Consider the following 21,921-nt stretch of genomic DNA (forward strand, 5'->3'; position numbering starts at 1 on the left):
AATTTTTTTTACTGAAATTTCTCTTTCTATAATCTTCAAAACCTCAAGTCCAAAATGCGTGGGAGGCTCAGATTTGGTGTGGTTGCGTGGGAGTTGGTCAACGGAAAAGGGCGTGCCCTGATGTAAACGATTGTGTGTGGGCGTGGCTGATAATGATTATTTGCAAACAAGAAGGAAGAGAGTTCCACTGTCTCTAGTCCATTTCTCTCTCTGTCTCCCTCCCTCCCTCTCTTGTATACTATTAGCAGCTGCAGCCTAATAAGCTCAAGCTCGCTGGAGCTGTTTCTCAAGATACAGTAAGTATTACAGTACTGTTTCTGTGTTTCATGCTAGGTTGCCTCACTAGCAAATTCAAAAGTTTCAAATACCAGTTGTGTTGTGCCAGATTAAAATTTTAATGCCTGCCAACTATACCGCACACGTGTATCTACTCTATCCTATAAAATCCAGCGAGCTTGTGTAGGTCGTTTGTAGTTGGCTTGTTAAGTTTTAATCTACAGTGTTTATGCTATACCTGTTTCTAATTGAAGCAAGCATCCTTCTTATTGTCATCTTGTTGGGTCTATCCTTCCACTTTCTATTAAGCATCAGTCAACACACCTCATCACTCTCTCTCCAGCCATTATTATTGTATAATGTGTGTTTACTAAAGTGCATAAGTCTCTTTAGTCAGTTGCAATTGAGCTGTGCTGTCTTGTCTTGTTATTTCACCTCATTTTACAAGCTAATACTTGTTCTGTTTTCTTTTGTTTCTCTGTTTGCAGGGGTTACAGGAGAAGAGAGGATCATCATCATCATCATCATCATCATGGCACTCAACGGGTCAGAGCAGTCTGAGAGAGTTGACGTGAAACTGAAGATATTGCAAAAATCGCAAGAAAACCTCTCGTTATGGCTAGACCAGTGCGAGGAGTCCGTGGGTATGCATATACCTCTTGAAGATTTCATGGAAGCTGATCCCAACCATTTGACACAACTTGCCCTCCATTATAAGGTATGCAAGAGGCTCATGTTTTGAGGGTATGTTTTTTGGAGGTAGCGTACGTGTGTTTCGTTATACATTTGTGGGTCGTAAGTTTGGACTCTGTTAACAATTGATTGCATAACTGTTTCCGTTTGATGCATTGAAATATCTCGAATGTTAGTCATCACTGCTGAAGCAACATTACACTCCATCTATGTTCATGCACATATACATGTATGTGTGTGTGTGTGTGTGTGTGTGTGTCATTTCATATGCAGTTTTTTTATATCTTAGAATTATGGAATGTATAATTTATGTACACTGCAATTTGTACGACATTAATTGCTTCCATTAATCTAATATGATGCTTAATGTGTTTGTGTGTGTCTGTTCTGGTTTCCTCTTGGTATCTGTCAGTTTGAAAACAACTGAAACTATACTTAATATTAATTAGAAGTGCACAAATGCAAAGCATGGACCTAAATTCAATTGTGAACCTTTTACCGTCTCCAATTAAAGTCAGCTACCACTATTTGACATGTGAAGTCATGCCTGAGCTATATAGGCGTCTTTGTTTGTTGTTTGTTGTGAAATGCTAGTAGTGAGGGGACGAACATTGAGCTTGTTATTTATATCTTTCTTTTCATGCATCTTTAGTTTCTATTTTCCAATTCCCAAGCTTCATCAGATTTGACTATCCTCATATAGCCATCTCCTATTATCTTTCTCCCCTAACATGTGCCACATTTTTTGAGTGTTTATGTCTTATAAAGTTGTTATAATTCTTGGCTTCCTTTAACTCAACTTGATAAGTGAGGCCTTTAATTGAATTCTCTACCACAAAGTGAGTACATGCATTACCATTTGCATACTAATGGTGTGGTCACTCAAAAACATACCCTTTTCTCACACACCTTGCCTTAATGACAATTAGAGCATGTTATTGTGGTCAGATTGCTGTGACTAAAGGGGAAGGCTCAACTATATTTTATTTACTGGCCCTCTCCCATTGTTGTGATTAAAAGCTTCAGCAATGATAACTGATACTCTATTGTAATTGTAAGTCATATCAAAACTACATGCAGTCATTATAGGCATTCCTGGTAACCCCACAGATCTATTAGTATCACAGGAACTGCTTAGCATTGTCCCTCATGTATCCCAATGTATCAACTTGCCTATAATCTCTACCAGTTATGCTTTATACTTTATTGTGCAGCAAAACTATGCAAATAGAAACATTACTGTTAGCAATTGAGGTATATTGATAGCATTATTATTAGCATATGTCATTGAATGATGTATTATCCGATATTACCCACTCCTTGGTATCATGTGTCACTATTCACGTATATTTTATGTCTTCATATGCCCCTATCATGTTTACATAAGTACTCCTACTACATGACTACGAATAAGTAAGGAATAAGCCCTGGCATGCTTGTAACTAGATATGCCACCTCTTCATATCTCTCTGTCTCTCCTTTGTGCATGTATGTGTATGTGTGCAATTATACTTTTAATAGTTTTGTTATTATAATAATAATTACGTAATGCTGTTTGTACATGTACTTACTCATTATTTGTAAAATTCTCTAATTGAATCTCCTCCTACAACCACTCACTCAGAAAGTGAGTGCTTATATCCTTATTCATTGAAGGCTTGGATTTTTATTGTTGTTTGTTTCACTGTTCGATGGACCATGAATCACACCCACACAATTTGCTTCATTTTGTTTCCTTACATGGCAATGGAATGTTAAAACATTCGTGTCTATTATATTGGCCTTTGAATGTTTTAGTTACAATTATACTCAACTTAGACACATACACACACACAGCACTACCAGGCTTTCAGTATTTCACGTCAGCATAGCATAAATGATTTTTATGGCTGCCAATAGAAATTTTGCAATATCGTAGTTGCCGTGTGTGCAATGATTTTATTAAACACTAATAATAATAAATAATTACTATTTTATTTTCAATAGGATCTATTGCTCAAGCTTAAAGAGCGTTACAGTGTACTACAGGAGATGAAAGGTTTGTTGAAAGAGGTAACAGAAGAAAACAGCAAATCAAACCAATCATCAAATAGACTTCATTCCCTTGAAATATCCAAACTCACAAAGCAAGTGACAACAATGCACACCAAATGGTCTTCAGTGTGTCAGCAAGTGAAGCAGCTCTATTCTAAGCTTTCCATTGCTCTTGCTAGTGTCAGTGGTAGGTCCCCATCTCCTGTTAGTCCTACCAGTAAAGTTAATGGAGAGACTTTGTCTGGTTCCAACAATCACGGAAAGTTAGATGGTATTATTGCTAAGGCTTCAAATGAGAGTCTATCCTCTGGTCCTCCAAGTCGGTATAATTCCTCACCACATGTTCCTCAATCTCATCTTAGTTCGTCACCTCCACCGTATGCAAATTCAAACTTTTCCTTACAACCTCCACGGTCTCCTTCTCGTCCATCGTCTGTCCCTCGTCCATCCTCTGCCCCTCGTCCATCGTCCTCCCCTCGTCCATTGTATTCCCCTTGTCCACCTTATTCCCCTCGTCCACCTTATTCCCCTCGTCCACCGTATTCCCCTCATCCACCGTCCTCCCCTCGTCCACCATCCTCCCCTCGTCCACCGTCCTCCCCTCGTCCACCGTCCTCCCCTCGTCCACCGTCCTCCCCTCGTATTTCTTCCAGTCCAAAGAGGAACATAAACGAGTCGCTAGATGATTTATTAGATGCACTCAAGCAAGAAGCAGATAGACAAAATTCTTCACAAACGAAGACCCCTCAGTCTAATATGGGCATGTCTTGGCCTGGTGTGTCAACTCCGCCCCCTCCACCTAAACCAGCTCGCTCAAAAAGTCAACCCCAATCACAACAATCCCAGAGGTACTCTAATAGTTTTGAGAAGGCCCCGCCCTGTCGCTTGGCAATTAAATTGGAAGAAATGAGTTCACAAATTGACAGAGTCGAGAAATCCATTGTAAGAGGCGTGGCTTGTGAGTTGGACTCTAGCAAAATTGAGAAACGTCTTAAAGAAATGAGAGTAAGTTAATGGATTATTAATATTGTGTGATGTGTACATGTACATGACCAATAATGGTATCTATTCCTATCCCTTTCCTCTAATTGTATTTGCCCTTTCAATTTCCATCCTCTCACTCTCTTCCTCCAATGCACTGATAGGGTAGCCTAACATTACTGGATCTACAATCAGAGGAGTTGAATCAGTTATGCAAAGAGGCTGGCTCCATTCCTTCCTCTCCCTCTCCCACTAGGCCCAGTAAAGTGGCCAGTGTTGCTTCTTCTTACACGCTCCTCGAGTTAGCTTGCTGCAAGGCCTTGCTCTCCAGACTCTCTCTCACTGTCACTGAGCTACAGTCTGTCTGCAATGATCAGATACGGAATATGGAAGTAGTGCTGGAGCTGGTGGAAGAGTTTGAAGATAAGGCCAGTGACTGTTTGATGTGTCTTACTGCTTATGAGAATGCTGTGTCTGACCTGAGGAACTCTTCTTTGGAGGGAAACTCACAGCTATGGGCAGCTGCTGCTAAGGTACAGTTTACACAAGTACATGAGTGTTGACCACATTATATGCAACCCACAAGAGCCTGAACAAAAAGTTGTGTATAAAAGAGCTGGACGGCACAGTGCCAATTATTGATACATCCAAGAAAACTAGGCCCTAATACCAATTTTTGGAAGGGTTCATTTATAAATGAACCCTGCTTATTATTCTCAATAAACAGTAATGTCAATTCATTTCATGCTCATCAATATTGTTTTGTAATGTAGGTGGACCTGTTGTCATGTTTAGCCTATGCTTTTATTCTAATTTTAATGTTTTGTCTCTTATACTGTGTAACGTATTCTCCATGCATGCATGCATGGAATCATGGATGCAATTTGTTTCATATTGACCCCTATTGATTCTATGGTAAGGTACTGCCCTATCAGGCACTAGTACTAAATTTTAATGTCATTATAACTAACCTTGACAAATAATTTAAAGTGGTTAGATCAGGAACTACAATATGCACACAATAGTATCACGTTGTTTTCACTGCGATAATTATCAGTTGCATAATTTAGAACAATAAAACAAGCAATTAAGAGTGCAAGAGTAGAGAATTGAGAAAAATTATGTCTAATGTTGCCATTGTTCTTATTCTCCGTTACAGACTCAAGAGTGTTTATCAAAAGTTCACGAAAGCATAAAATCTACTCAGTCATTGTCCCAGCAGCTCAAGGTTCTCGAGCCTCATTTTAATGGAACTCCGATCCATCGTAACGTCCAAGACATGGAGACACGGTTACGGAGCATTAGATCAGAGGGAGACGGAATCATAATAGGAGCAATTGGACACAGGGAGGCTTACACAAGGGAGATCCTAGCAATAATGAGCAGCTGGTTGAGTAGAAGTGAAGAAGAGATCAAGAGATTAAGGAGAGAGAGGAAAGGAGTCACCACTGAGTTTAAAAAGGTATTACTGTACCTAGCATTAATGTATTATTAAGATTGTGTGGGTGTTTACTTTTTATTGCAATTATGTTCAATGGGTTGTATGGTAGTTCCGTATAAGCACAGGATTAAGTGTTATTGTCAAATGTTTTGTATTGCTGACAGAAGCCAGACCCACTACACTAGTCACTGAATGAAATCACACCACAGCATCATACACAGCACATACTAACAAAGATAGTAGTGAACTATGTTTGTTTCTGTTTTAGTCCAAGGCCCAGGAAGCCAGTGATCATGTTTCTAGTCTAGTAGAGATTACGGAGCAGCTGGAGTGCATACTAAACCTCAGTACACATACTCTGCCTCACATTCCACAGCTGGAGTCAATCAGAGAGAACAAGAAAGAAATAGCTAAGAAGAAGGAGAAGCTGGCAGCCATAACAAGTGATATTGATAGGCTCCCTCTGAAAGAGGAGCCTCCTCTGGAGTTAGGACAGAAAGGAGGAGGAATAAAGGTAGGAGAGAGTTAGTGAATGGTTGCTAAGTGCCATACTGTATGCTGCAGCAATGTGCAAGTGTCACAAAGTGTGTGGGCTTATTTAGAATTCATAATGTGTGACTGTCTGGAGTTATAAGTGTGCAGTTGTGATAGGAATTGTTTATATACTTATCACAGTTGAATGGCCAGAAATCTGTCTCTCCTTTTACATGTGTATATAATATTACCTTAATTTCTCACTTATTACCACTCTTATCCACACTCTTCCGTAAACTGCATGTACCCTCTTAAACTACACAATACAGCAGCATCCTGTTGATTCTCGCACGTACTAATGAGAATAGCCTTACCCTTTGCCTTCTCTATCTCCTTTTCTTCTTACTTCCTTTCTTTCTTCCTTTTATAGCCTCACGACGGATCAAAACTAGCTCCATCAGCAGGAGGACCCCAAAGACAAACTCTAGCTCAACAAAACAAGCCAATGTACATAGAAGTGGAGACAAAGCCAACCACAACTTATCATCCCTCAACTAATCCTAGTTCAGAGTATTCTGAAATACTGGTCAGGCCAAGGAAGAACATGACAGAGTCTCCATACCACCATCACCACATACCTCACCCTCCAGGCCACTCTCCTTCCTCTCCCCCTCCTCCTCCTCTACCTCAGCTAACTAGATCCATTCATTTGCCATCTGCTGAGACTCAGCTTCCCTCGGCCTCGCCTAATTCCCCTCCACCTGCTCCTGGAGAGGTATTTTTGGCACATGATATGTTTTTGTTTGCATAAACAAATTTAAAAATTAGTATATTTTTGACTATGGTTCCTTGAATTCAGTGTTTATTTATTGTTTTTATTTATAATTACAGTATCCACCTGGTAAGTCTCCTTTGAAATCTCCAGTCAAACCCAGTGGACTAAAACTACCTGAAAAATATGCAAAACAGGTCAAACCAGTTGCTAATAAAGCGCCTGAAAAAAGGAGGAAGAAATCGAAAACGAGAGAAGACAAAAGGAAAGATACCAGTCCTCTTTCATACGAGATGCTTGATTATGATATACCACGTCCGTCATCCCTTAGACTGGTACTGCTTGAATTCATTGATGAAGAATATTCTAAAATAAGCGAAGCAATCAAGGTACATGATTATAACTAGCACCTTGTCTGTTGCAGTGCAAAATTTATTATTAATTTGATCCTTTCAAATTCTTTGTTGCAATAGTTATTGTTAGATTTGTAATATTAATTTAATAATCATTTACTACTCCAGAAGTATGAAGGCATCTTGTTCTTCATATGTTGTTTTCCTGTATTTTACAATTTTCTTTGCTCTCTCCCTCTCTCTCTCTCTCTCTCTCTCTCTCTCGAAGCCATAATTGACAAAATTTAACACTTATTTGAGCTAATTCCTTACTCTTTGTCATCCACAGGATACTGATGGTTTCTATTCTCCTACACTAAGAGACACCATTGTTTCTCTACCAGATGACAGCACTGCTAAGAGAGACTGTGAGTCTTTCCTGAGACAGCTCAACACTCACCATGTATCTCTGGAGAGTATAATGAAACAGATCCATCATGTAGAAGTGCCAACTGTTAGTCCTAATCCTACTCTGTGTCAAGATCAAAAGAGACTCTGCTATGTACGTTATTACTATTTAACCTTTTCAACTTACTCACTCAATACTGGTTGTACTACAAATGAATATAATGATTAAGAGCACTACTATTATCTATTGTGTATTTATAATTATGCACGTGTGTGTGGGGGGTGCAGTTTAGATTATTGCTTTCTTTTTTTATTTATTTTTTCTCTATAAATTTTCCATAGAGTTTAGTCACAAAACTACAGGAGATTGGTGAACAAATCTCTCAATTAAATGAATCAACCGGCCAGCTCCACACTGCTCTTTCCTCTTTAATGTCTCAAGAGGAGAGTACAAACATTCTTCTGCTTCAGTTTGAATCAGAGCTCTTTGAAGTGAGTGTCCTTCATCATCGCTGCTGGTTGAAGCTACAGGAGAAGCTAAAATTGTTGAAGAATCTTGAAAGAGATGTCACCAGTTTACAAGGAAGCATTGAGAACCTCTCCAGCTTACTGGAGAGTGCACAAGCACTTTTAGCAAAGAGAGACAGCATTATGAATGTACAGGACTACCTTGATGAATGCAAGGTGAGAAAATGAAGAAATAAACAAAGAGTTATGCTGTGTATATGTTCCTATGTGTAGGAGATGCATCATAAATTAGCACAGCAATCCTTCACAAGACAAGAAGCTGCTTCAAGAATACGTGGGATTATCCTCTCCTCTACTTCTCCTCCCTCCTCTTCCTCTTCCTCCTCTCTCTCCCCAACCTCTCCTCCATCGGACTACAGTTTAAAGCTTTTAGATCAGTTAAAGAGCATAGAGACACAATGGGTCAATGTGATACATGATCTCATGAACATGAGCAAATTGGAGCCTGCACTCATCAAGCAGATGATACAGAACATAGCAAAAGAATTGAAGCAATTGGAAGCTGCTTTCCCTGAGCTTGAGTATGGAGGGATTGATCTGGAGACTATCAAAAAGACCCAAGAACTCTGTCAAGTATGAGCCCTTTAATAGACCTACCAATACACCAGTACTGCATTGTGTATTTACCAATATATACACTGTGCCCCTTTATGGTCACTTATACATGATACTACATGTACATTACTGTACTTTGTTCAATGGTAGAAGGTATAGCTACTGTTGTTAGGTGGCCCCTATGTATTGATGTACATGTATATTCAACAATACAAATGAGATTTATTTTACTGGCCCTTTTTTGTCTAGTGAATGTAAAGCAATATAAATAAATAAATCTCCCATTTATATCTACTGCATATACTAATGTAAGATTCTGCATAATATTTCTAGTTCATGGTTTATTAAGCATGTACTTTGTGTCATTTTTATAATTTGATTTAAAAGTACAAGGTATGACAACAAAAGAGAACAAATATGCACTCACACACACACACACAAAGATGGCACACTAGCAATTAGTGATGCAACACTCAAACAAATTGTATGTTAGTCTATAAAGAACATAACAGATTCTAAGGAAAAATTAATAGTCCATGAAGAATGCTGTAATGTAACTAGTGTAGTGTGACATTAGGATGAAGTGTGAATATTATAAAAATGTACTCAGTCAGTGAGTTAATCTCTCTCACAGGATAAAATAAAGACTTGTAAAGAATTGGACAGATCAGTGAGTGCATTAAAGTCAAGAGTTGAATATCTACAATCAGTTAAAGGAGACGAACACATGTATGATCATCCTCGTACCGTCACCACAACCCTCCCTCCCCCTCCCTCCTCCCCCCTCTCTCCCTTGTCACGCACATCCTTTGAATCTGAGACCCATTCCTCCGACTCTACGGACTCGGTACCAAAAAAACGAAGGAGCAGTGTTGGTACGATGCACTGTGATATGGTCTTTGACTATGAGAAGGCGGTCAAGACGACCGGTATACTGGTGGGTCTAGTGGAACGAATCATTAGTAGACTGGAGTCAAAGAATGCCCTCTTTTGTGAGAGGAGTAGATTGATTGAACAGTTTTGGAATGAATCATCAATACTGAGTGATTGGCTCATCAAAATGAGGCTGGAGCTGAAAGGAAAGAGAACAGGAGTGTCTGATAATAATCAAGTAAGAGACGTCCAAGTATTATTATTATTATTATTATTATTATTATTATTATTATTATTATTATTATTATTACTATTATTATTATTTGTTATTTTCTATTTTATGTAGTCTCTAATAGATGCTGTCACGGTTAGGAGGAGGTCGTTTGTTTCTTTAAAAGAACTTGCAATGACTCTACTTGATATACAGACCTCTTCTCATACTGATAAGGAGTCAGTGAAGAGCAGAAGGGACAAAGTGGCCAAAGAATGGCAGCTCTTATTTCGTTCACTGCCACTCAACGTACAGGTACAGGCATCAACTTGAAATATTGTACTATCATTGTGTACTATCATTAACTTTTGAGAACACTGTGTGTACAAACGCATTAGGTTAAATTATAATAATTATGTGATGATTTTGAAATTTAAAAAATGCATTGCGCTGTAATGTTTTTTCTCCATCTCTTTCTTTCCTTTTAAGGTAACACTTCGTGCTTTTGATGATGATCCAATGTCACAGATCAAACCTCCCGAGAAATTTGACGACATTGGTCACATGGTGGAATGGTTGATACTGGTCGAGTCAAAGATGCAACCACGCCCACTCTCTGTTGGTGACACATCCGACATCAAGAGGGAATTAGAAGAATTAAACGTTAGCTGCTAATTTTTTTAATTTATTATTTATTTATTTATTGCAGTCATTGCATAAAGAACTCTCGAACAAGAAATCAGAGTATCACCTCTTTATGAAATCCAGTCGTCATAGCGACCACTCAGACTCCTCAGGTGGTTCCAGCCCCACCCAGTCTCGGGGGGAGAGCCCCCCTAAGACGGTAAAATTTGTCGACGAGAACACAATAGAGAGACACCAGAGGAGGAAACAGATAGAGCAGGATAATATACTGGAGACTATAATATCAGAGGATGAGCTGGAGGTGGAGTCAAAAAGAGGAAACAATGATGGTATGATAATGATAGTAATGCATATAGCTTCCAGGTGTCATTTTGAGCAACTTTTAAAATTTGTAAAAAATCTGATTTTGATCGAAATCAGCTCAAACTTGATATACAACATAAGAACATGTATATGTATCAGGAAAAATTATTAAAATGCAGAATTCTCACCAAGTGATTTTTGGCAAAATTTGGCCAACGACCCTGTACTATAGTACAGGGACTTTTGCCCGATTTTGGAGCAACTTTAAAAATTCATGAAAAATTCAATTTTAGTCAAAATTAGCTCAAACTTGATATACAACATAAGAACATGTATATGTATCAGAAGAAATTATAAAAATGCAGAATTCTCATTAAGCCATTTTTGGCTAACTACCATGGTCTTTGGTCAAAATTTTGAATAGCTTTAAAGCAGGTTTTTAGCTGCATGTCCTCTCATATCATTTGCCAATACATGTTGTTTTAAATTATTATTGGGTTTCTATAGATTCATCAAGTTTACCTACAGTCGTATCTCCAACACTAGAAGAAGCACAGCAACTGTCAATGCTATGGACAGGTAGGAGACTATTACTTTTAAAATAAGCCTTTATTTATTTATTTATACATTAATTTGTTTATCATTTGCAGGAGTGTGGAGCACATTAAAGCAAAGGAAGCAGGCACTTGAGTCGGTCCAAGACATTTGGTCTGGCTTTGAGTCCAAGAAGATCATGTGTGAAAAGTTTCTGGAGAGATCAGAAGTGATCCTAGTTGACATGTATGCTGGACTGAAGAAAGCATTAACAGTTGAAGCACTCCAGAAAGAAATGATAGAATTGAAGGTATTATTATATTAATGTTTAAATTGCTGTAATGTATTTTTATTATTTTAGAGTTTGTGTGAAGAGACTGCTTTGTATCAGAGCAAGATAGGGACTCTCAATGACTTAACGACTGATTTGATACAGAGACACAGATCAAGCGATAACGTTGAACCGCTTCAGGAATCAATGACCACGCTCAACGTGAAATGGAAGAAAGTTAACGAATGGTAAGCTAGCTTCCTATAGCTGCTTCTTTCGACATTGCATTAATATGAATATATATTGCATTAATACAATTATTATTTTTCAAATCACTTTCTCTTTTTCTTTTAGTTATTTAAGGAACAAGTCCGCCATTGAGCAGGTCACTACTGCCTGGGCCTCGTTCTATCAACAGTTTTATCCTTTAGCCGAGTTTGTGAGACAGTTAGAGACAGAGCTGAACAATATTAGTCCACAAATTAAAGACATGCTGACGATAACCAGAACAGTCGAGAGACTAAAGGTATAAAAAAATAACCACTAAAAAACTAAAGACTAATGAAAGCTTATTGAGAGAATCTGAGAAGTTGAGAGTAAAAGGGAAAGACATTTATAGAGACATCTGCATAGGAGTCTTATTTATGCTTCTTTTTTCTCCTCTTTCTATAGTTAACTCAGAAGGAGTTAGTAGCTCGAAGTGGCTCTTTAGGTGTAGTTAAGCAATGCAATGTTAAGCTTCAGGATGCTCTGGCCAAACAGCATATCACAGAACTGACAGTAGTTAACAGTGACATAGAGTTATTAGCAAAGAAATGGAAAACACTGAATATATTAGTGGAAGAGAAGTAATATAATAATAATGATAATAATTTAGCGATACATTTATCCATTTATTTATTTGTTTATTCATTTATTAATTATTTATTTATTTATTTCAGGTATCAAAGTCTTGAGCATGATTTCTCGGAGAGGAGGGAGGTACTAGCAATACTGACAAGATGTGAAACTTGGACCAGACGAGCAGAAGAATTCCTTAAAGGGCGGAGCCAACTAGTAGCTGACCTCTCCCACATTAAAATTCTAATTGATAAACAAAAAGTAAAATTTATAAATGCTGTACGATTATATTTATTATTTCGTTTGTTATAGAGTTTTGATGCTGAGCTCAGAGAGCGACAGAACCAGCTGTCAATGGCTACAGCACGTGCTAGGCACATGACGAATAATTTCACATCTCCCAGCAACTTGACGGAGGATATGAATGCAGAGGAATTGAAGCAATATTTTGTTAGACTTGAGAGCAGTTTGGAGGATATAGGGGCTCTCATTCTAAAATGGAAAGAAGAAATGGATACCGTTTTAGGAGCAATGGATGAGTTTCAAGTAATAATAATAATAATAATAATAATAATAATAATAATCTTGCAGCAATTGTAGTAGCTTTAGAGTAACATTTAAAGTTTCCTTTCTCTTTTTCTCATAGCTTCTCTCTACACAATTATCTCAAGGTATTACAGAGATACAGTCGAGTGTACCAGATAAAGTCCAACCATCATCAACCCTCCCTCAACTGAAGCAAGAGCTGGAACACTGGCAGAAGATAGAGGCCAACGCTAATGGTCTAGGAAGAGTCCTAGAAGCAATGGTTGCCTCACAAAAGAAATTAATGGGAATTGGAGTCCAGGTATACACTATTAGCATAGTAGTTAATTATTTTATTAGCGTGATATAGTTCATAAAGTTTATAATTGTTTTATTTTTAGTTGAATACCGACTCAGTCCAACTGGTGAAGAAATACCACACTCAATGGAATGCCCTTCGTAAAACTATTGGCAACATTCTAGTCACAGTGAAGACAGCAATGGGGAAGTATGATCCAAAGAATGTCACGACAAGTGAGAAAATAAATAAATTAATAATAATAATAATAATAATAATAATAATATATTGTTGTTTTAGATCTACCAAGAGGCTGGATGAAGACAAAGACATCGCAAGGGACGGCATATTACATTGAGTAAGTTGAAACAATTTTAAACGGATAACAACATGCGCCTTTCTTCTTTCCCCAGTACATTATCAGGCAATCATGCCCAATGGCAGCACCCCGAACTGTCAGAGCTCTACAGAAGCTTCAACAGTAAATTCCAGTACAGTTTCTATCCATCCCCAGCTTATCCAATATCACTAAGACTGAGGTGCATCCAGAAACACATACAATGTAAGTTACTGAAACTACTAGCTACATATTCTATATATAGTAGGAGACTATGAACTTTATAATGCAGAATACATGTACATGTACATGTAGCTAAAGTTGATTCATTTATAATAATATAAAGTAAAAGAGTCATTTTTTCTTTTATTTTTAGTCGAGGGTCTTCCCACTCAAATAGCATTGGACACGTTTGAGTATTATGGTTTAAAACAAGATCCATACACTAATCTCTCATCGTCAGAGATGATTGAGATATCCCTCAGTCTCTTTCACAAGGCAGCCTCTCTTTCCTCTGGTGGCCCTGGTATGGAGTCTGACGAGTTTGGAGGTGTCCACTCCTTAACCAGTAGAGCTAGCATTGATGTCAATAGAGCAGTTGAACTAGCAGTTTCGTGGATACAAGACGTTTTTGACTTGTGAGTTTATTTTGGTGTTACTGGTTGTTGCTATTATTGTTATTATTATTGTTATTATTATTATTGTTATTGTTATTATTGTTGTTGTTGTTGTTGTTGTTTAGAACTCACACTGGGTTTGTTAATGCTCTTTCTTTCCAAGTTGCTATTATTTGTCTCTCGTCAACAAAGATGGATGAAAAGCACAAAGGTACACTATATATGAGAGGAAATATTCTCAATGACAAATACTTAAAATACTTGTGCATTGTAGCATTGTTCCATGTAATGTCAAGAGGGAGGACTACAGTTGATCGTGTTGGCTTCCTCTCTTTCCTAGAAACACTTGTACAGGTACATACATGTACATGTACATTACTAGTATCCATTATTATTATAGTTTATTGTGTCCATTATGTGTTCATTATGTGTCCATCTTCCTTCCATAGATCCCACAGAGTATGACGGACAATCAATACTGCACATTAGATAATCTTGAGGCTCATGTCAATGATTGCTTCAAGAAGGTATACAGCAGTCTATCTCACTACAAAAAAAATATTACTCTCCATTTTTTATTTCCACTATTGTCCCCCTCCACTCTTTAGTATGCTACAGGTATTCAGTTACACAGTGTTGGGTATATGGCTTGGTCACAGGCTGAACCACTCCCAATAGCTTGGTTACCTATACTCCACAGAATGGCAGCCGCTGAAACAAGTAAATAATAAATAATAATAATAGTAATAAGTATAATGATATTGTGTTTATATCAGTGGAACATAATATCAAGTGTTCTGTCTGTCGCTTGCCATCTATTATTGGTTTCCGTTACAAGTGTCTGCAGTGTAGTAACTTTAACATGTGTCAGGTTAGTAGCATTGGAAAACAACTACTCTATGGATATTGTTTCATGTTATGGTACATTACATAGGAATGTTATTGGTCTGGTAAGACAGGGAAAGATCATGACAGGTCAAAACATTTCATGGAAGAGTATTGCATTTCTGTAAGTAGTACATGTACATGTAGTACAGGGAAATTGGCTATTTTAAAATGGCCGTAACTTGAAAAATTTTAGTCGGAACTGCATCAAACTTTCTACATAGCATAAGTACATCAATGTGTATCAAAAAATGTAATAAAAATTGGGAGTGATTTTGGAGCCATTTTTCAGAAAAAACCATGGGCTATAGTACAGGGAAATTTTCAAAAAATGGCTCATTTTTAAAAATGGCCATAACTTAAAAAATTTTAGTTGGAATCAGCTCAAACTTTCTACACAGCATAAGGGCATCAATATGTATCAGAAAATGTAATAAAAATTTAAAGCGATTTTTGAGCCATTTTAAAGGAAAAACCATAAACTATACATGCGAACAAGCACACACTTATACTGACCCTCTTGTTTTTTATTTATTGTAGCCTGACGAACGTGGAAACTTCTTCCGCACCCTTGGAAACAGAGGAAAAAAGAAATCATCAATTCAACGCAAACCTGACCTAACTGCTTCTCTGGACACTGGCGGTTATCATCTTAAACCAAGGTATAAAATAACAACATTATATGCAAAATTTATTTTATTGCCCTATAAATTCTGCAACTGCTTCTTTAAATTTGTATTATTATTTATTATCAATATTTATATTTCTATGCAGTGTACAAGAGTATCATTCTCATTCACTCAAGCGTGAAGCTTCTCCTTCGCTCAATTCTCTCACAACTACTGCCTCCAGTAGCAGTGTAGGGGCACTAGAGAGAAGGGGCAGTCTCACTCAGTTAACGGCAGATTCAATCTCTCCCTCTCAATCAAATGACCTCACGTTATTAGACGATTCTGATAAGATCAAGAAACTCCGTCATTACATCAGATTAGGGGACGAAAGAGGAGGAGGAGGAGGAGGGATACCGGCCAGCCATAGCTTTGACTTTGGTCGTGGGGCATCTGCAAATGATTTAGCTCCACCTTTGCCTCCTCGTAACCTCATAAAGAAGAGAATACCAAGGAATTCAGAAGTAACAGCTCCAGTAGTTTCGCCATTGTAAGGAGATATAATTTTGTATACTCTTTATTGCTATAATTTTTTCTATTCTGTATACTCTTTATTGCTAATATTTGCTAACCTGTAGGTCCTCATCTCCTAACAGGTCACCAGTGCTGGCTCACACTGGCCTCCATCATGTGAATAGACAGCCATTCGACCATCAGCACTATCAGCTGAGATCATTAAAACAATAGAAGAATGTATGCACACATACACACACACTCTCTCTCTTTATTCTATCATTTATAGTATTAATATGCATTTATCAATGGGAGCCATTATCATATTACCATTATTATTATTATCATTATTATTATTATTATTATTATTACTATGTATAATTATTCATCAATATGTATGGCAATTTTATAAGCAATAATAATTGCATTATCGATTGTGTTCATTTTAGCTCCTAAGGCCCTCATATCACTGTGATTAACAGACTTGTATATGTATCATACACGCTCTGATTGTTCTTTTGATTGTTGACTCTATTTTTTACATGTTCAACTTAATAATGTCCTATTATTATTATTTCATATCATTGTTGTTTTGATTAATAAAGCTATATTGAGAATCTTAAAATGTCTCACTTTCAAGTAACTATAAGTTTAAAATGTATTTAAAAACAATAAAAATAATAATATTAAAAACAATAATAATATTACTACAGAAATTATTAGTATTATCATTGTACATCTATGATAAAAATTGCCACTGATTTAAAAATCAAGAGTCTTAAAAACAAAAGTGCTCAATTTAAAAATAAAATATCGAAGATCAACAAAAACTCTCGTGTCACACTAGCTAACGAGGAGGGAGAGGAGGAAAAACATTATTTGAAGAAAAATCCGGTCTTCTAGGTGACCTAGAAAAACAAAAAAAAAACAATTAAATACACATTAATGGCCTTTCTCTCCCATACCTTGGAGGTGGTACAGGTCCTGTTAGCTGAAGGTCGCCACGATTTGATTCCAATCTTTGAGGGACAGGGGGCGGAGGTGCTTCACCACTACCAGCTGGTGGATTGTAATGTACGTTCTGATACGAGTGAGAGGATTGGGACTCCGGCTCACCAGTGTAGCGTATATTCTGGTAAGGATGAGGTACTCCGTCAACAATTGCTGGCTCAGTGCTAGTGTTTAATGGAAGGGCTCCAGCTGAAGTCGAAGGATTCATTTTCTTAGAGTTAGGATCGTATCTAGCAGGCATCGAAGGAGGAGGTTTTTTAGCTTTTAGTTCTAAAGCTTTATCGACGTCTTTGCTAGCAACAGGTGACATTATGACGTCGCTGTAATCAAACTTGGTCCGTGCAATTGAAGGCTTGACAGGAGGAGGTTGCTGTGGCAGCTGCTGCTGCTGAAGAGGGTGTCCTCTTAATCCTCCATTACCTCTAGTGTTATCATCTAACGGTTTATCAGTCTCATCAGTCGATGTGTTACTAAAGGAGAGCTGGGCATAGCTACCAGAGCTATCCCCAATAAAAGTAGCAATTGGTACGCTCTTTGTGGCACCTAAAGGTATCTTGTTCCTTGGTTTAGGAGCAGGTGCTCCAGACGCTGGTAGTAATGGTTGACCGCTCTTTGAAGGAGAGAAAACAGGAATCCTGTTATCGAAATCGTTTGATGGTTGCTGTCTGATGCCTTCTGAGTGAACCCCACGTGGTTTAACGAAAGGATTGTGTTGAGGGGAACCATTGCTAGCTAAAGGAAGAGACGGTAATACTTTAGCACCTTTAGGAACTGGAGGAGGCGGAGTCTGAGTGTCCTCATCGTCATCTTCATTATCCAAAACTTTATCAACTATTGCGTAATCATATCCACCAGCTGTAACATGTTCAACGCTCACTTTACGAGGGAGTACTGGTCTACCACTCGCCAAGGACTTTGATGGCGACAATGGTTCTTTTTGCTTGGGGACTGGAGGGGGCGGAGTTTCATTATCATGACGATGATAAGGCTGGACTGAGGACTGCCCCTTTGATTTCGGTACTGGAGGAGGTGGAGTTTCATCATTTTTATTATCATCATCAATATCATCAAGAATTTTATCGACTAACGCATAATCATACCCACCAGCTGTGACGTGTTCAATTTTAGAGGCACTGGTCTTGTGGACCAGTGGTGGCTGTCTATCAGTTGATGGTTTGGGTGGTTCCCTCGACTTGGGAACAGGAGGGGGAGGAGCCTGATCACTGCCCTCAATATTGCCCATTTCTATTAACGAATAATTAGCACTTCCGTCTGAAAAATCTGTCTCCAACGTCCCCGTACTAACTTTATGATAGGGCACTATAGGTGGACCACGCTTCTTATTACCAACAGTGTATGGAGGATCAGTAGGAGATGGGACAGTTGGAGGAGTAGTAGGAGAAGAGAAGGAATCAGGCTGGGTAGAAGAGGAAGGAACAGAAACAGGAGAAGTGGCACCATTGTGTTGCTGCTGTTGGTGATTGGCAGGTGGTAGGGCAGTGGGTTTGACTGTCCTATATACTCCATCATTGTAATCTGTAGCCTGGACTGAACTATATGCTGGCAGTCTAGAAGAAGACTCTGGAAATAACTTAGAACGAGATATTGTTAGCCTATGGACTAGGTTCCTGCCCCTCTCTGACTGGGCAGCAACGACCTGAGGACGAATAAAACATTTACATAAAATTAGATAACATTTACAAAAAAGCAAAACAAGGCTTCTAGTAACACTAGACTAATTACAAAAGGATTACTGTATGTGTGGTGTGTCTCATGATAAAAGGAAGTCTACAATTACTGGAATTAGAGCCAGTTTGGATGGTAGTAACTTATAAAGGGAAGTTAAATGAACGGGTGAGGAAGCACACTAATATAATTATGCAGTGTATAATTGTAGATACATATAAACCTGATGATAAAAGAATTATGAAGGTAGTATAAGAGTATCTATGTTATGTAGTGTATCTTTGTGTGTTTTTTGATATGATAAACATATCCAAAGACAGAATATGAGAATAACAAACACACACACACTGACAGCATCTAATGCATGCATTGTGTAATGTATGCACGTACCACTTTGATGGCTTCTATCCAATCCTTCTGCATCTGTGGATCAGGAGCACAGATGTGATACGGTCTTTGCGTGATGCCGTCAATAACTTGAAACAAGTAGTTGCGGCCTTTAGCAGCTGGCAAGGTGTCGACCTTTGTGTTTAAATTAATTGTGATGAAACCCTACAGGATTATCATTGTTTTATAAAAGTAATGTGAAAATGAACACAAAATGATAACAGGCGATTAATGCTGTATACACAATACACAAGACCACATTATTAAAGCAAGCAATGAGTCACACAAGCATCAAATGTCATACCATCAATTTATCATCATTATTTACTGTCAGCTGTAGCTGTAAATTCTAACACTTTTATATAAGAATACTGAGAACAGAGCAAAGTAGAGTGTGGATAGTAATCATCCACACACAAAACACATGGAGTACTTACTATCAAGTTATTACTGCCAACTACCATATAAGCATCACATATTTTGTACATTACATGCTATGACAGTTTACTCGTCCATGTACATACATGTATTTGCATCATTCACATACTGTGTCAGCAAGTTGGGACTGTTTCTGTTAGTGTGTCATAGGGAGCTTATTTTAACTGTCTATGAGTCAGAAAACTAGCCATCAAATCAATGCAGCGTCATTGTTAAAATTACAGTGCAATTATAAACTGTACATAAAGCTGGATATATGATACTGCTGATGGTATGAAGGGAGATTACACTGCTAATGAAGTCATGTATTATGTATATATTGTATATTCATTCCATCAAGTCATTCACTCATCAATTTATGTTTGTGCAACCATGCACTTGTGGAAATCAATAGCAAGGACAATGAAAAATGAAAGAAAAGGGAAACAGAGTAAATAAAAAAAAAGAGAGAGAGAAGCTAAAACATAAAAAGAATGATTTCTTACTTTTTGTATTCTGTTTTCCAGTGACTCGTAATAGATGAGGTTAGTGCTTGTTAAAACAAACCATCTTTCTTTCCACGTCTGAACTTTGTGGCCTTTCTTTACCATCTTCCCCTGCTTCAATATCTCATGGACAACCTCCTCATAAAGTGACTGAATGACGTGCATCTGGAGGAGGTGGTAATGTTTCTCGGCCAATGCACTGAAAAAAGACCAGAAATCAACACTCTCTTGATTACAAAACCACTCTGCAATGTGTACAGGAGACTGAGGCTGACCGTTGGCTAAGAATATCTTCATGACCAGCTCCGTGATGTCATTGATGTGTACTTGCCCATAACCCTCTGTGTCCAGTTTATTGAACATGGCCCAGAGCTGTCGACCGAGGAGTCTCTGGACTGTCTCACAGAGTATCTTACGATCAGGCTTAGAGCTATAGACGTCCCACGATATTGTGAGAAGTGGATCAAGATTAGCATCCAGTTTATCCTGAGCTCTCTTTATTATGTGCTCTTCAACGTCAGCGACAAAATCACTCCTGGACATCGTTCCACGGTAAAATGCCTCAACGCTTGAATTGCCTGGCTTGTATGGTTTGGTGGCGGTGAGGGAGAATCCATTGTTGAGCTGTTCCCAGAATGCCTCGTAGTTCGTGCGGGAGCTGCCCTCGTGAACAAAATGTCCCTTTTCTCTAAGAGTGTCAAAACACTGGGATATGAGGTTCATTCTTAGGTGAACTGTGCTTGGTTGAGATATCACGGCAGCCATGATGGAATGCGTGTGGTCTGAGGAAGAAGAGAGACAGAGAGGGGGGGAATGGAGGAAAAAGGAGAGTTAAAAGGAGAGAAGGAAACAGAGAACTCAAGTTGACTTTAATATTCTCCGTAAATGTTGGTTTTGGCAGCAGACATAAAGAATACAATACAAGACTATGCAAGACTTAGGGTAGCTACAATATACATGCATGGGTATACAAGGCCCATTACTTGATAATAATAATAATAAACAATTACATGATAATGATAATGATAACAATATTAATGCTGTATCACAGAAGCAGACATGGAACAACGACCCTCAGAATTTTTACATAGTTTTAGAATTTATTTATAGTAGGTAAACAAATTAAATAATCCAATTTACAAACTTACAAAAAGAACAAGACCACTAAAACAAGGGCCGGGAGCTGAGGCTAACCTCAAAAGACGGAGAGTTTACAGGATAAAGAGGCAGCCTGACAGCACAGCACAGCAGGATTACAGACACGTCGCAAAACAGTAAAGACAGAAGAGGAAGAGAGAGATGCTCTGCTATGCGTGATCGCTCTGCAGATTGAACATCTACACCCTTTTATTGCAGGGTGTGGCTACTGCTGTGATGATATTCATTACTTTAAACACACCTACAAAAATATGAATAGCAACAATTAGCAAGCTCAATTCATTTTCATTGCATGCTAAATAGAATGCTTTATATGGCTAATGGAATTGTGTAGCACAAATTATTCATTGACTATTGAGACCATTGATAGACAGCATGATCTAATCATCTAGACATGTTTTTGTCTAAGACTATACTCTGAACTTTTTGATTTAAAATAAAAACATGAAATAACTGTCAACATAATAATAACTGTCATATAATAATAAATATTTCTTGTTCATTTTAATTCTTTCAATTGTCTCTCGTGTCTCTTTTCTTCAATACTCTTTGATGGTCCAGCCTCTACAGGTTTACGTATCCATCCCTCCAGCTTATAGCCCACATAACCGACTGTGATAGTGAAAGGAAGCATTACCCAGGGAGCATAAGTCCTTACAAGACCAACTATCACTTGGTAGACCATTTTTGAAGGAGTAGAAGATGGGAGGGGCTCGTTATTAATCTCTGTGCTGGGCCCGGTATGGGTGGAGCTCATTAGTAAAAATAGGTGGAGCTACTTTGCAATAATTATTATGCGCGG

The 21,921-nt window shown here is 38.0% G+C and overlaps 2 protein-coding genes across 3 annotated transcripts; one reads left to right on the forward strand and one right to left on the reverse strand.

The window, feature by feature from the left end:
- The first annotated feature begins 216 nt into the window (after window positions 1-216).
- On the forward strand, window positions 217-16,579 carry LOC105312630 (uncharacterized). The gene is made up of 36 exons (XM_019996038.1): window positions 217-296; window positions 765-994; window positions 2,956-4,008; window positions 4,149-4,517; window positions 5,144-5,446; window positions 5,694-5,939; window positions 6,330-6,674; window positions 6,791-7,060; window positions 7,353-7,565; window positions 7,754-8,095; window positions 8,153-8,512; window positions 9,129-9,605; window positions 9,714-9,893; window positions 10,068-10,241; window positions 10,288-10,552; window positions 11,034-11,105; window positions 11,177-11,370; window positions 11,422-11,579; window positions 11,686-11,857; window positions 12,004-12,179; window positions 12,273-12,432; window positions 12,484-12,717; window positions 12,818-13,018; window positions 13,098-13,230; window positions 13,295-13,352; window positions 13,408-13,556; window positions 13,708-13,969; window positions 14,074-14,159; window positions 14,223-14,302; window positions 14,398-14,475; window positions 14,557-14,668; window positions 14,725-14,819; window positions 14,883-14,957; window positions 15,374-15,495; window positions 15,608-15,991; window positions 16,080-16,579. Exons 2-36 carry the CDS (start codon window positions 809-811, stop codon window positions 16,186-16,188), a joined length of 7,893 nt encoding a protein of 2,630 aa, XP_019851597.1. The 5' UTR covers window positions 217-296; window positions 765-808; the 3' UTR covers window positions 16,189-16,579.
- On the reverse strand, window positions 16,534-21,302 carry LOC100641252 (leucine-rich repeat extensin-like protein 5). Of its 2 annotated transcripts, none has more exons than XM_019996040.1 (5): window positions 21,156-21,302; window positions 19,962-20,743; window positions 19,042-19,203; window positions 16,920-18,622; window positions 16,534-16,862 (listed from the first exon to the last, which is right to left on the reverse strand). In XM_019996040.1, exons 2-5 carry the CDS (start codon window positions 20,724-20,726, stop codon window positions 16,802-16,804), a joined length of 2,691 nt encoding a protein of 896 aa, XP_019851599.1. In that variant the 5' UTR covers window positions 20,727-20,743; window positions 21,156-21,302; the 3' UTR covers window positions 16,534-16,801. The 2 variants fall into 2 exon arrangements, with proteins under 2 accessions (XP_019851599.1, XP_011403730.1); XM_011405428.2 differs by having other exon boundaries at window positions 21,110-21,302.
- Window positions 21,303-21,921: the final 619 nt, after the last annotated feature.

The sequence above is a fragment of the Amphimedon queenslandica genome, unplaced genomic scaffold (genome assembly GCF_000090795.2).
Source record: "Amphimedon queenslandica unplaced genomic scaffold, v1.1 AMPQUscaffold_13424, whole genome shotgun sequence".
In the NCBI taxonomy this organism is placed as follows: domain Eukaryota; kingdom Metazoa; phylum Porifera; class Demospongiae; order Haplosclerida; family Niphatidae; genus Amphimedon; species Amphimedon queenslandica.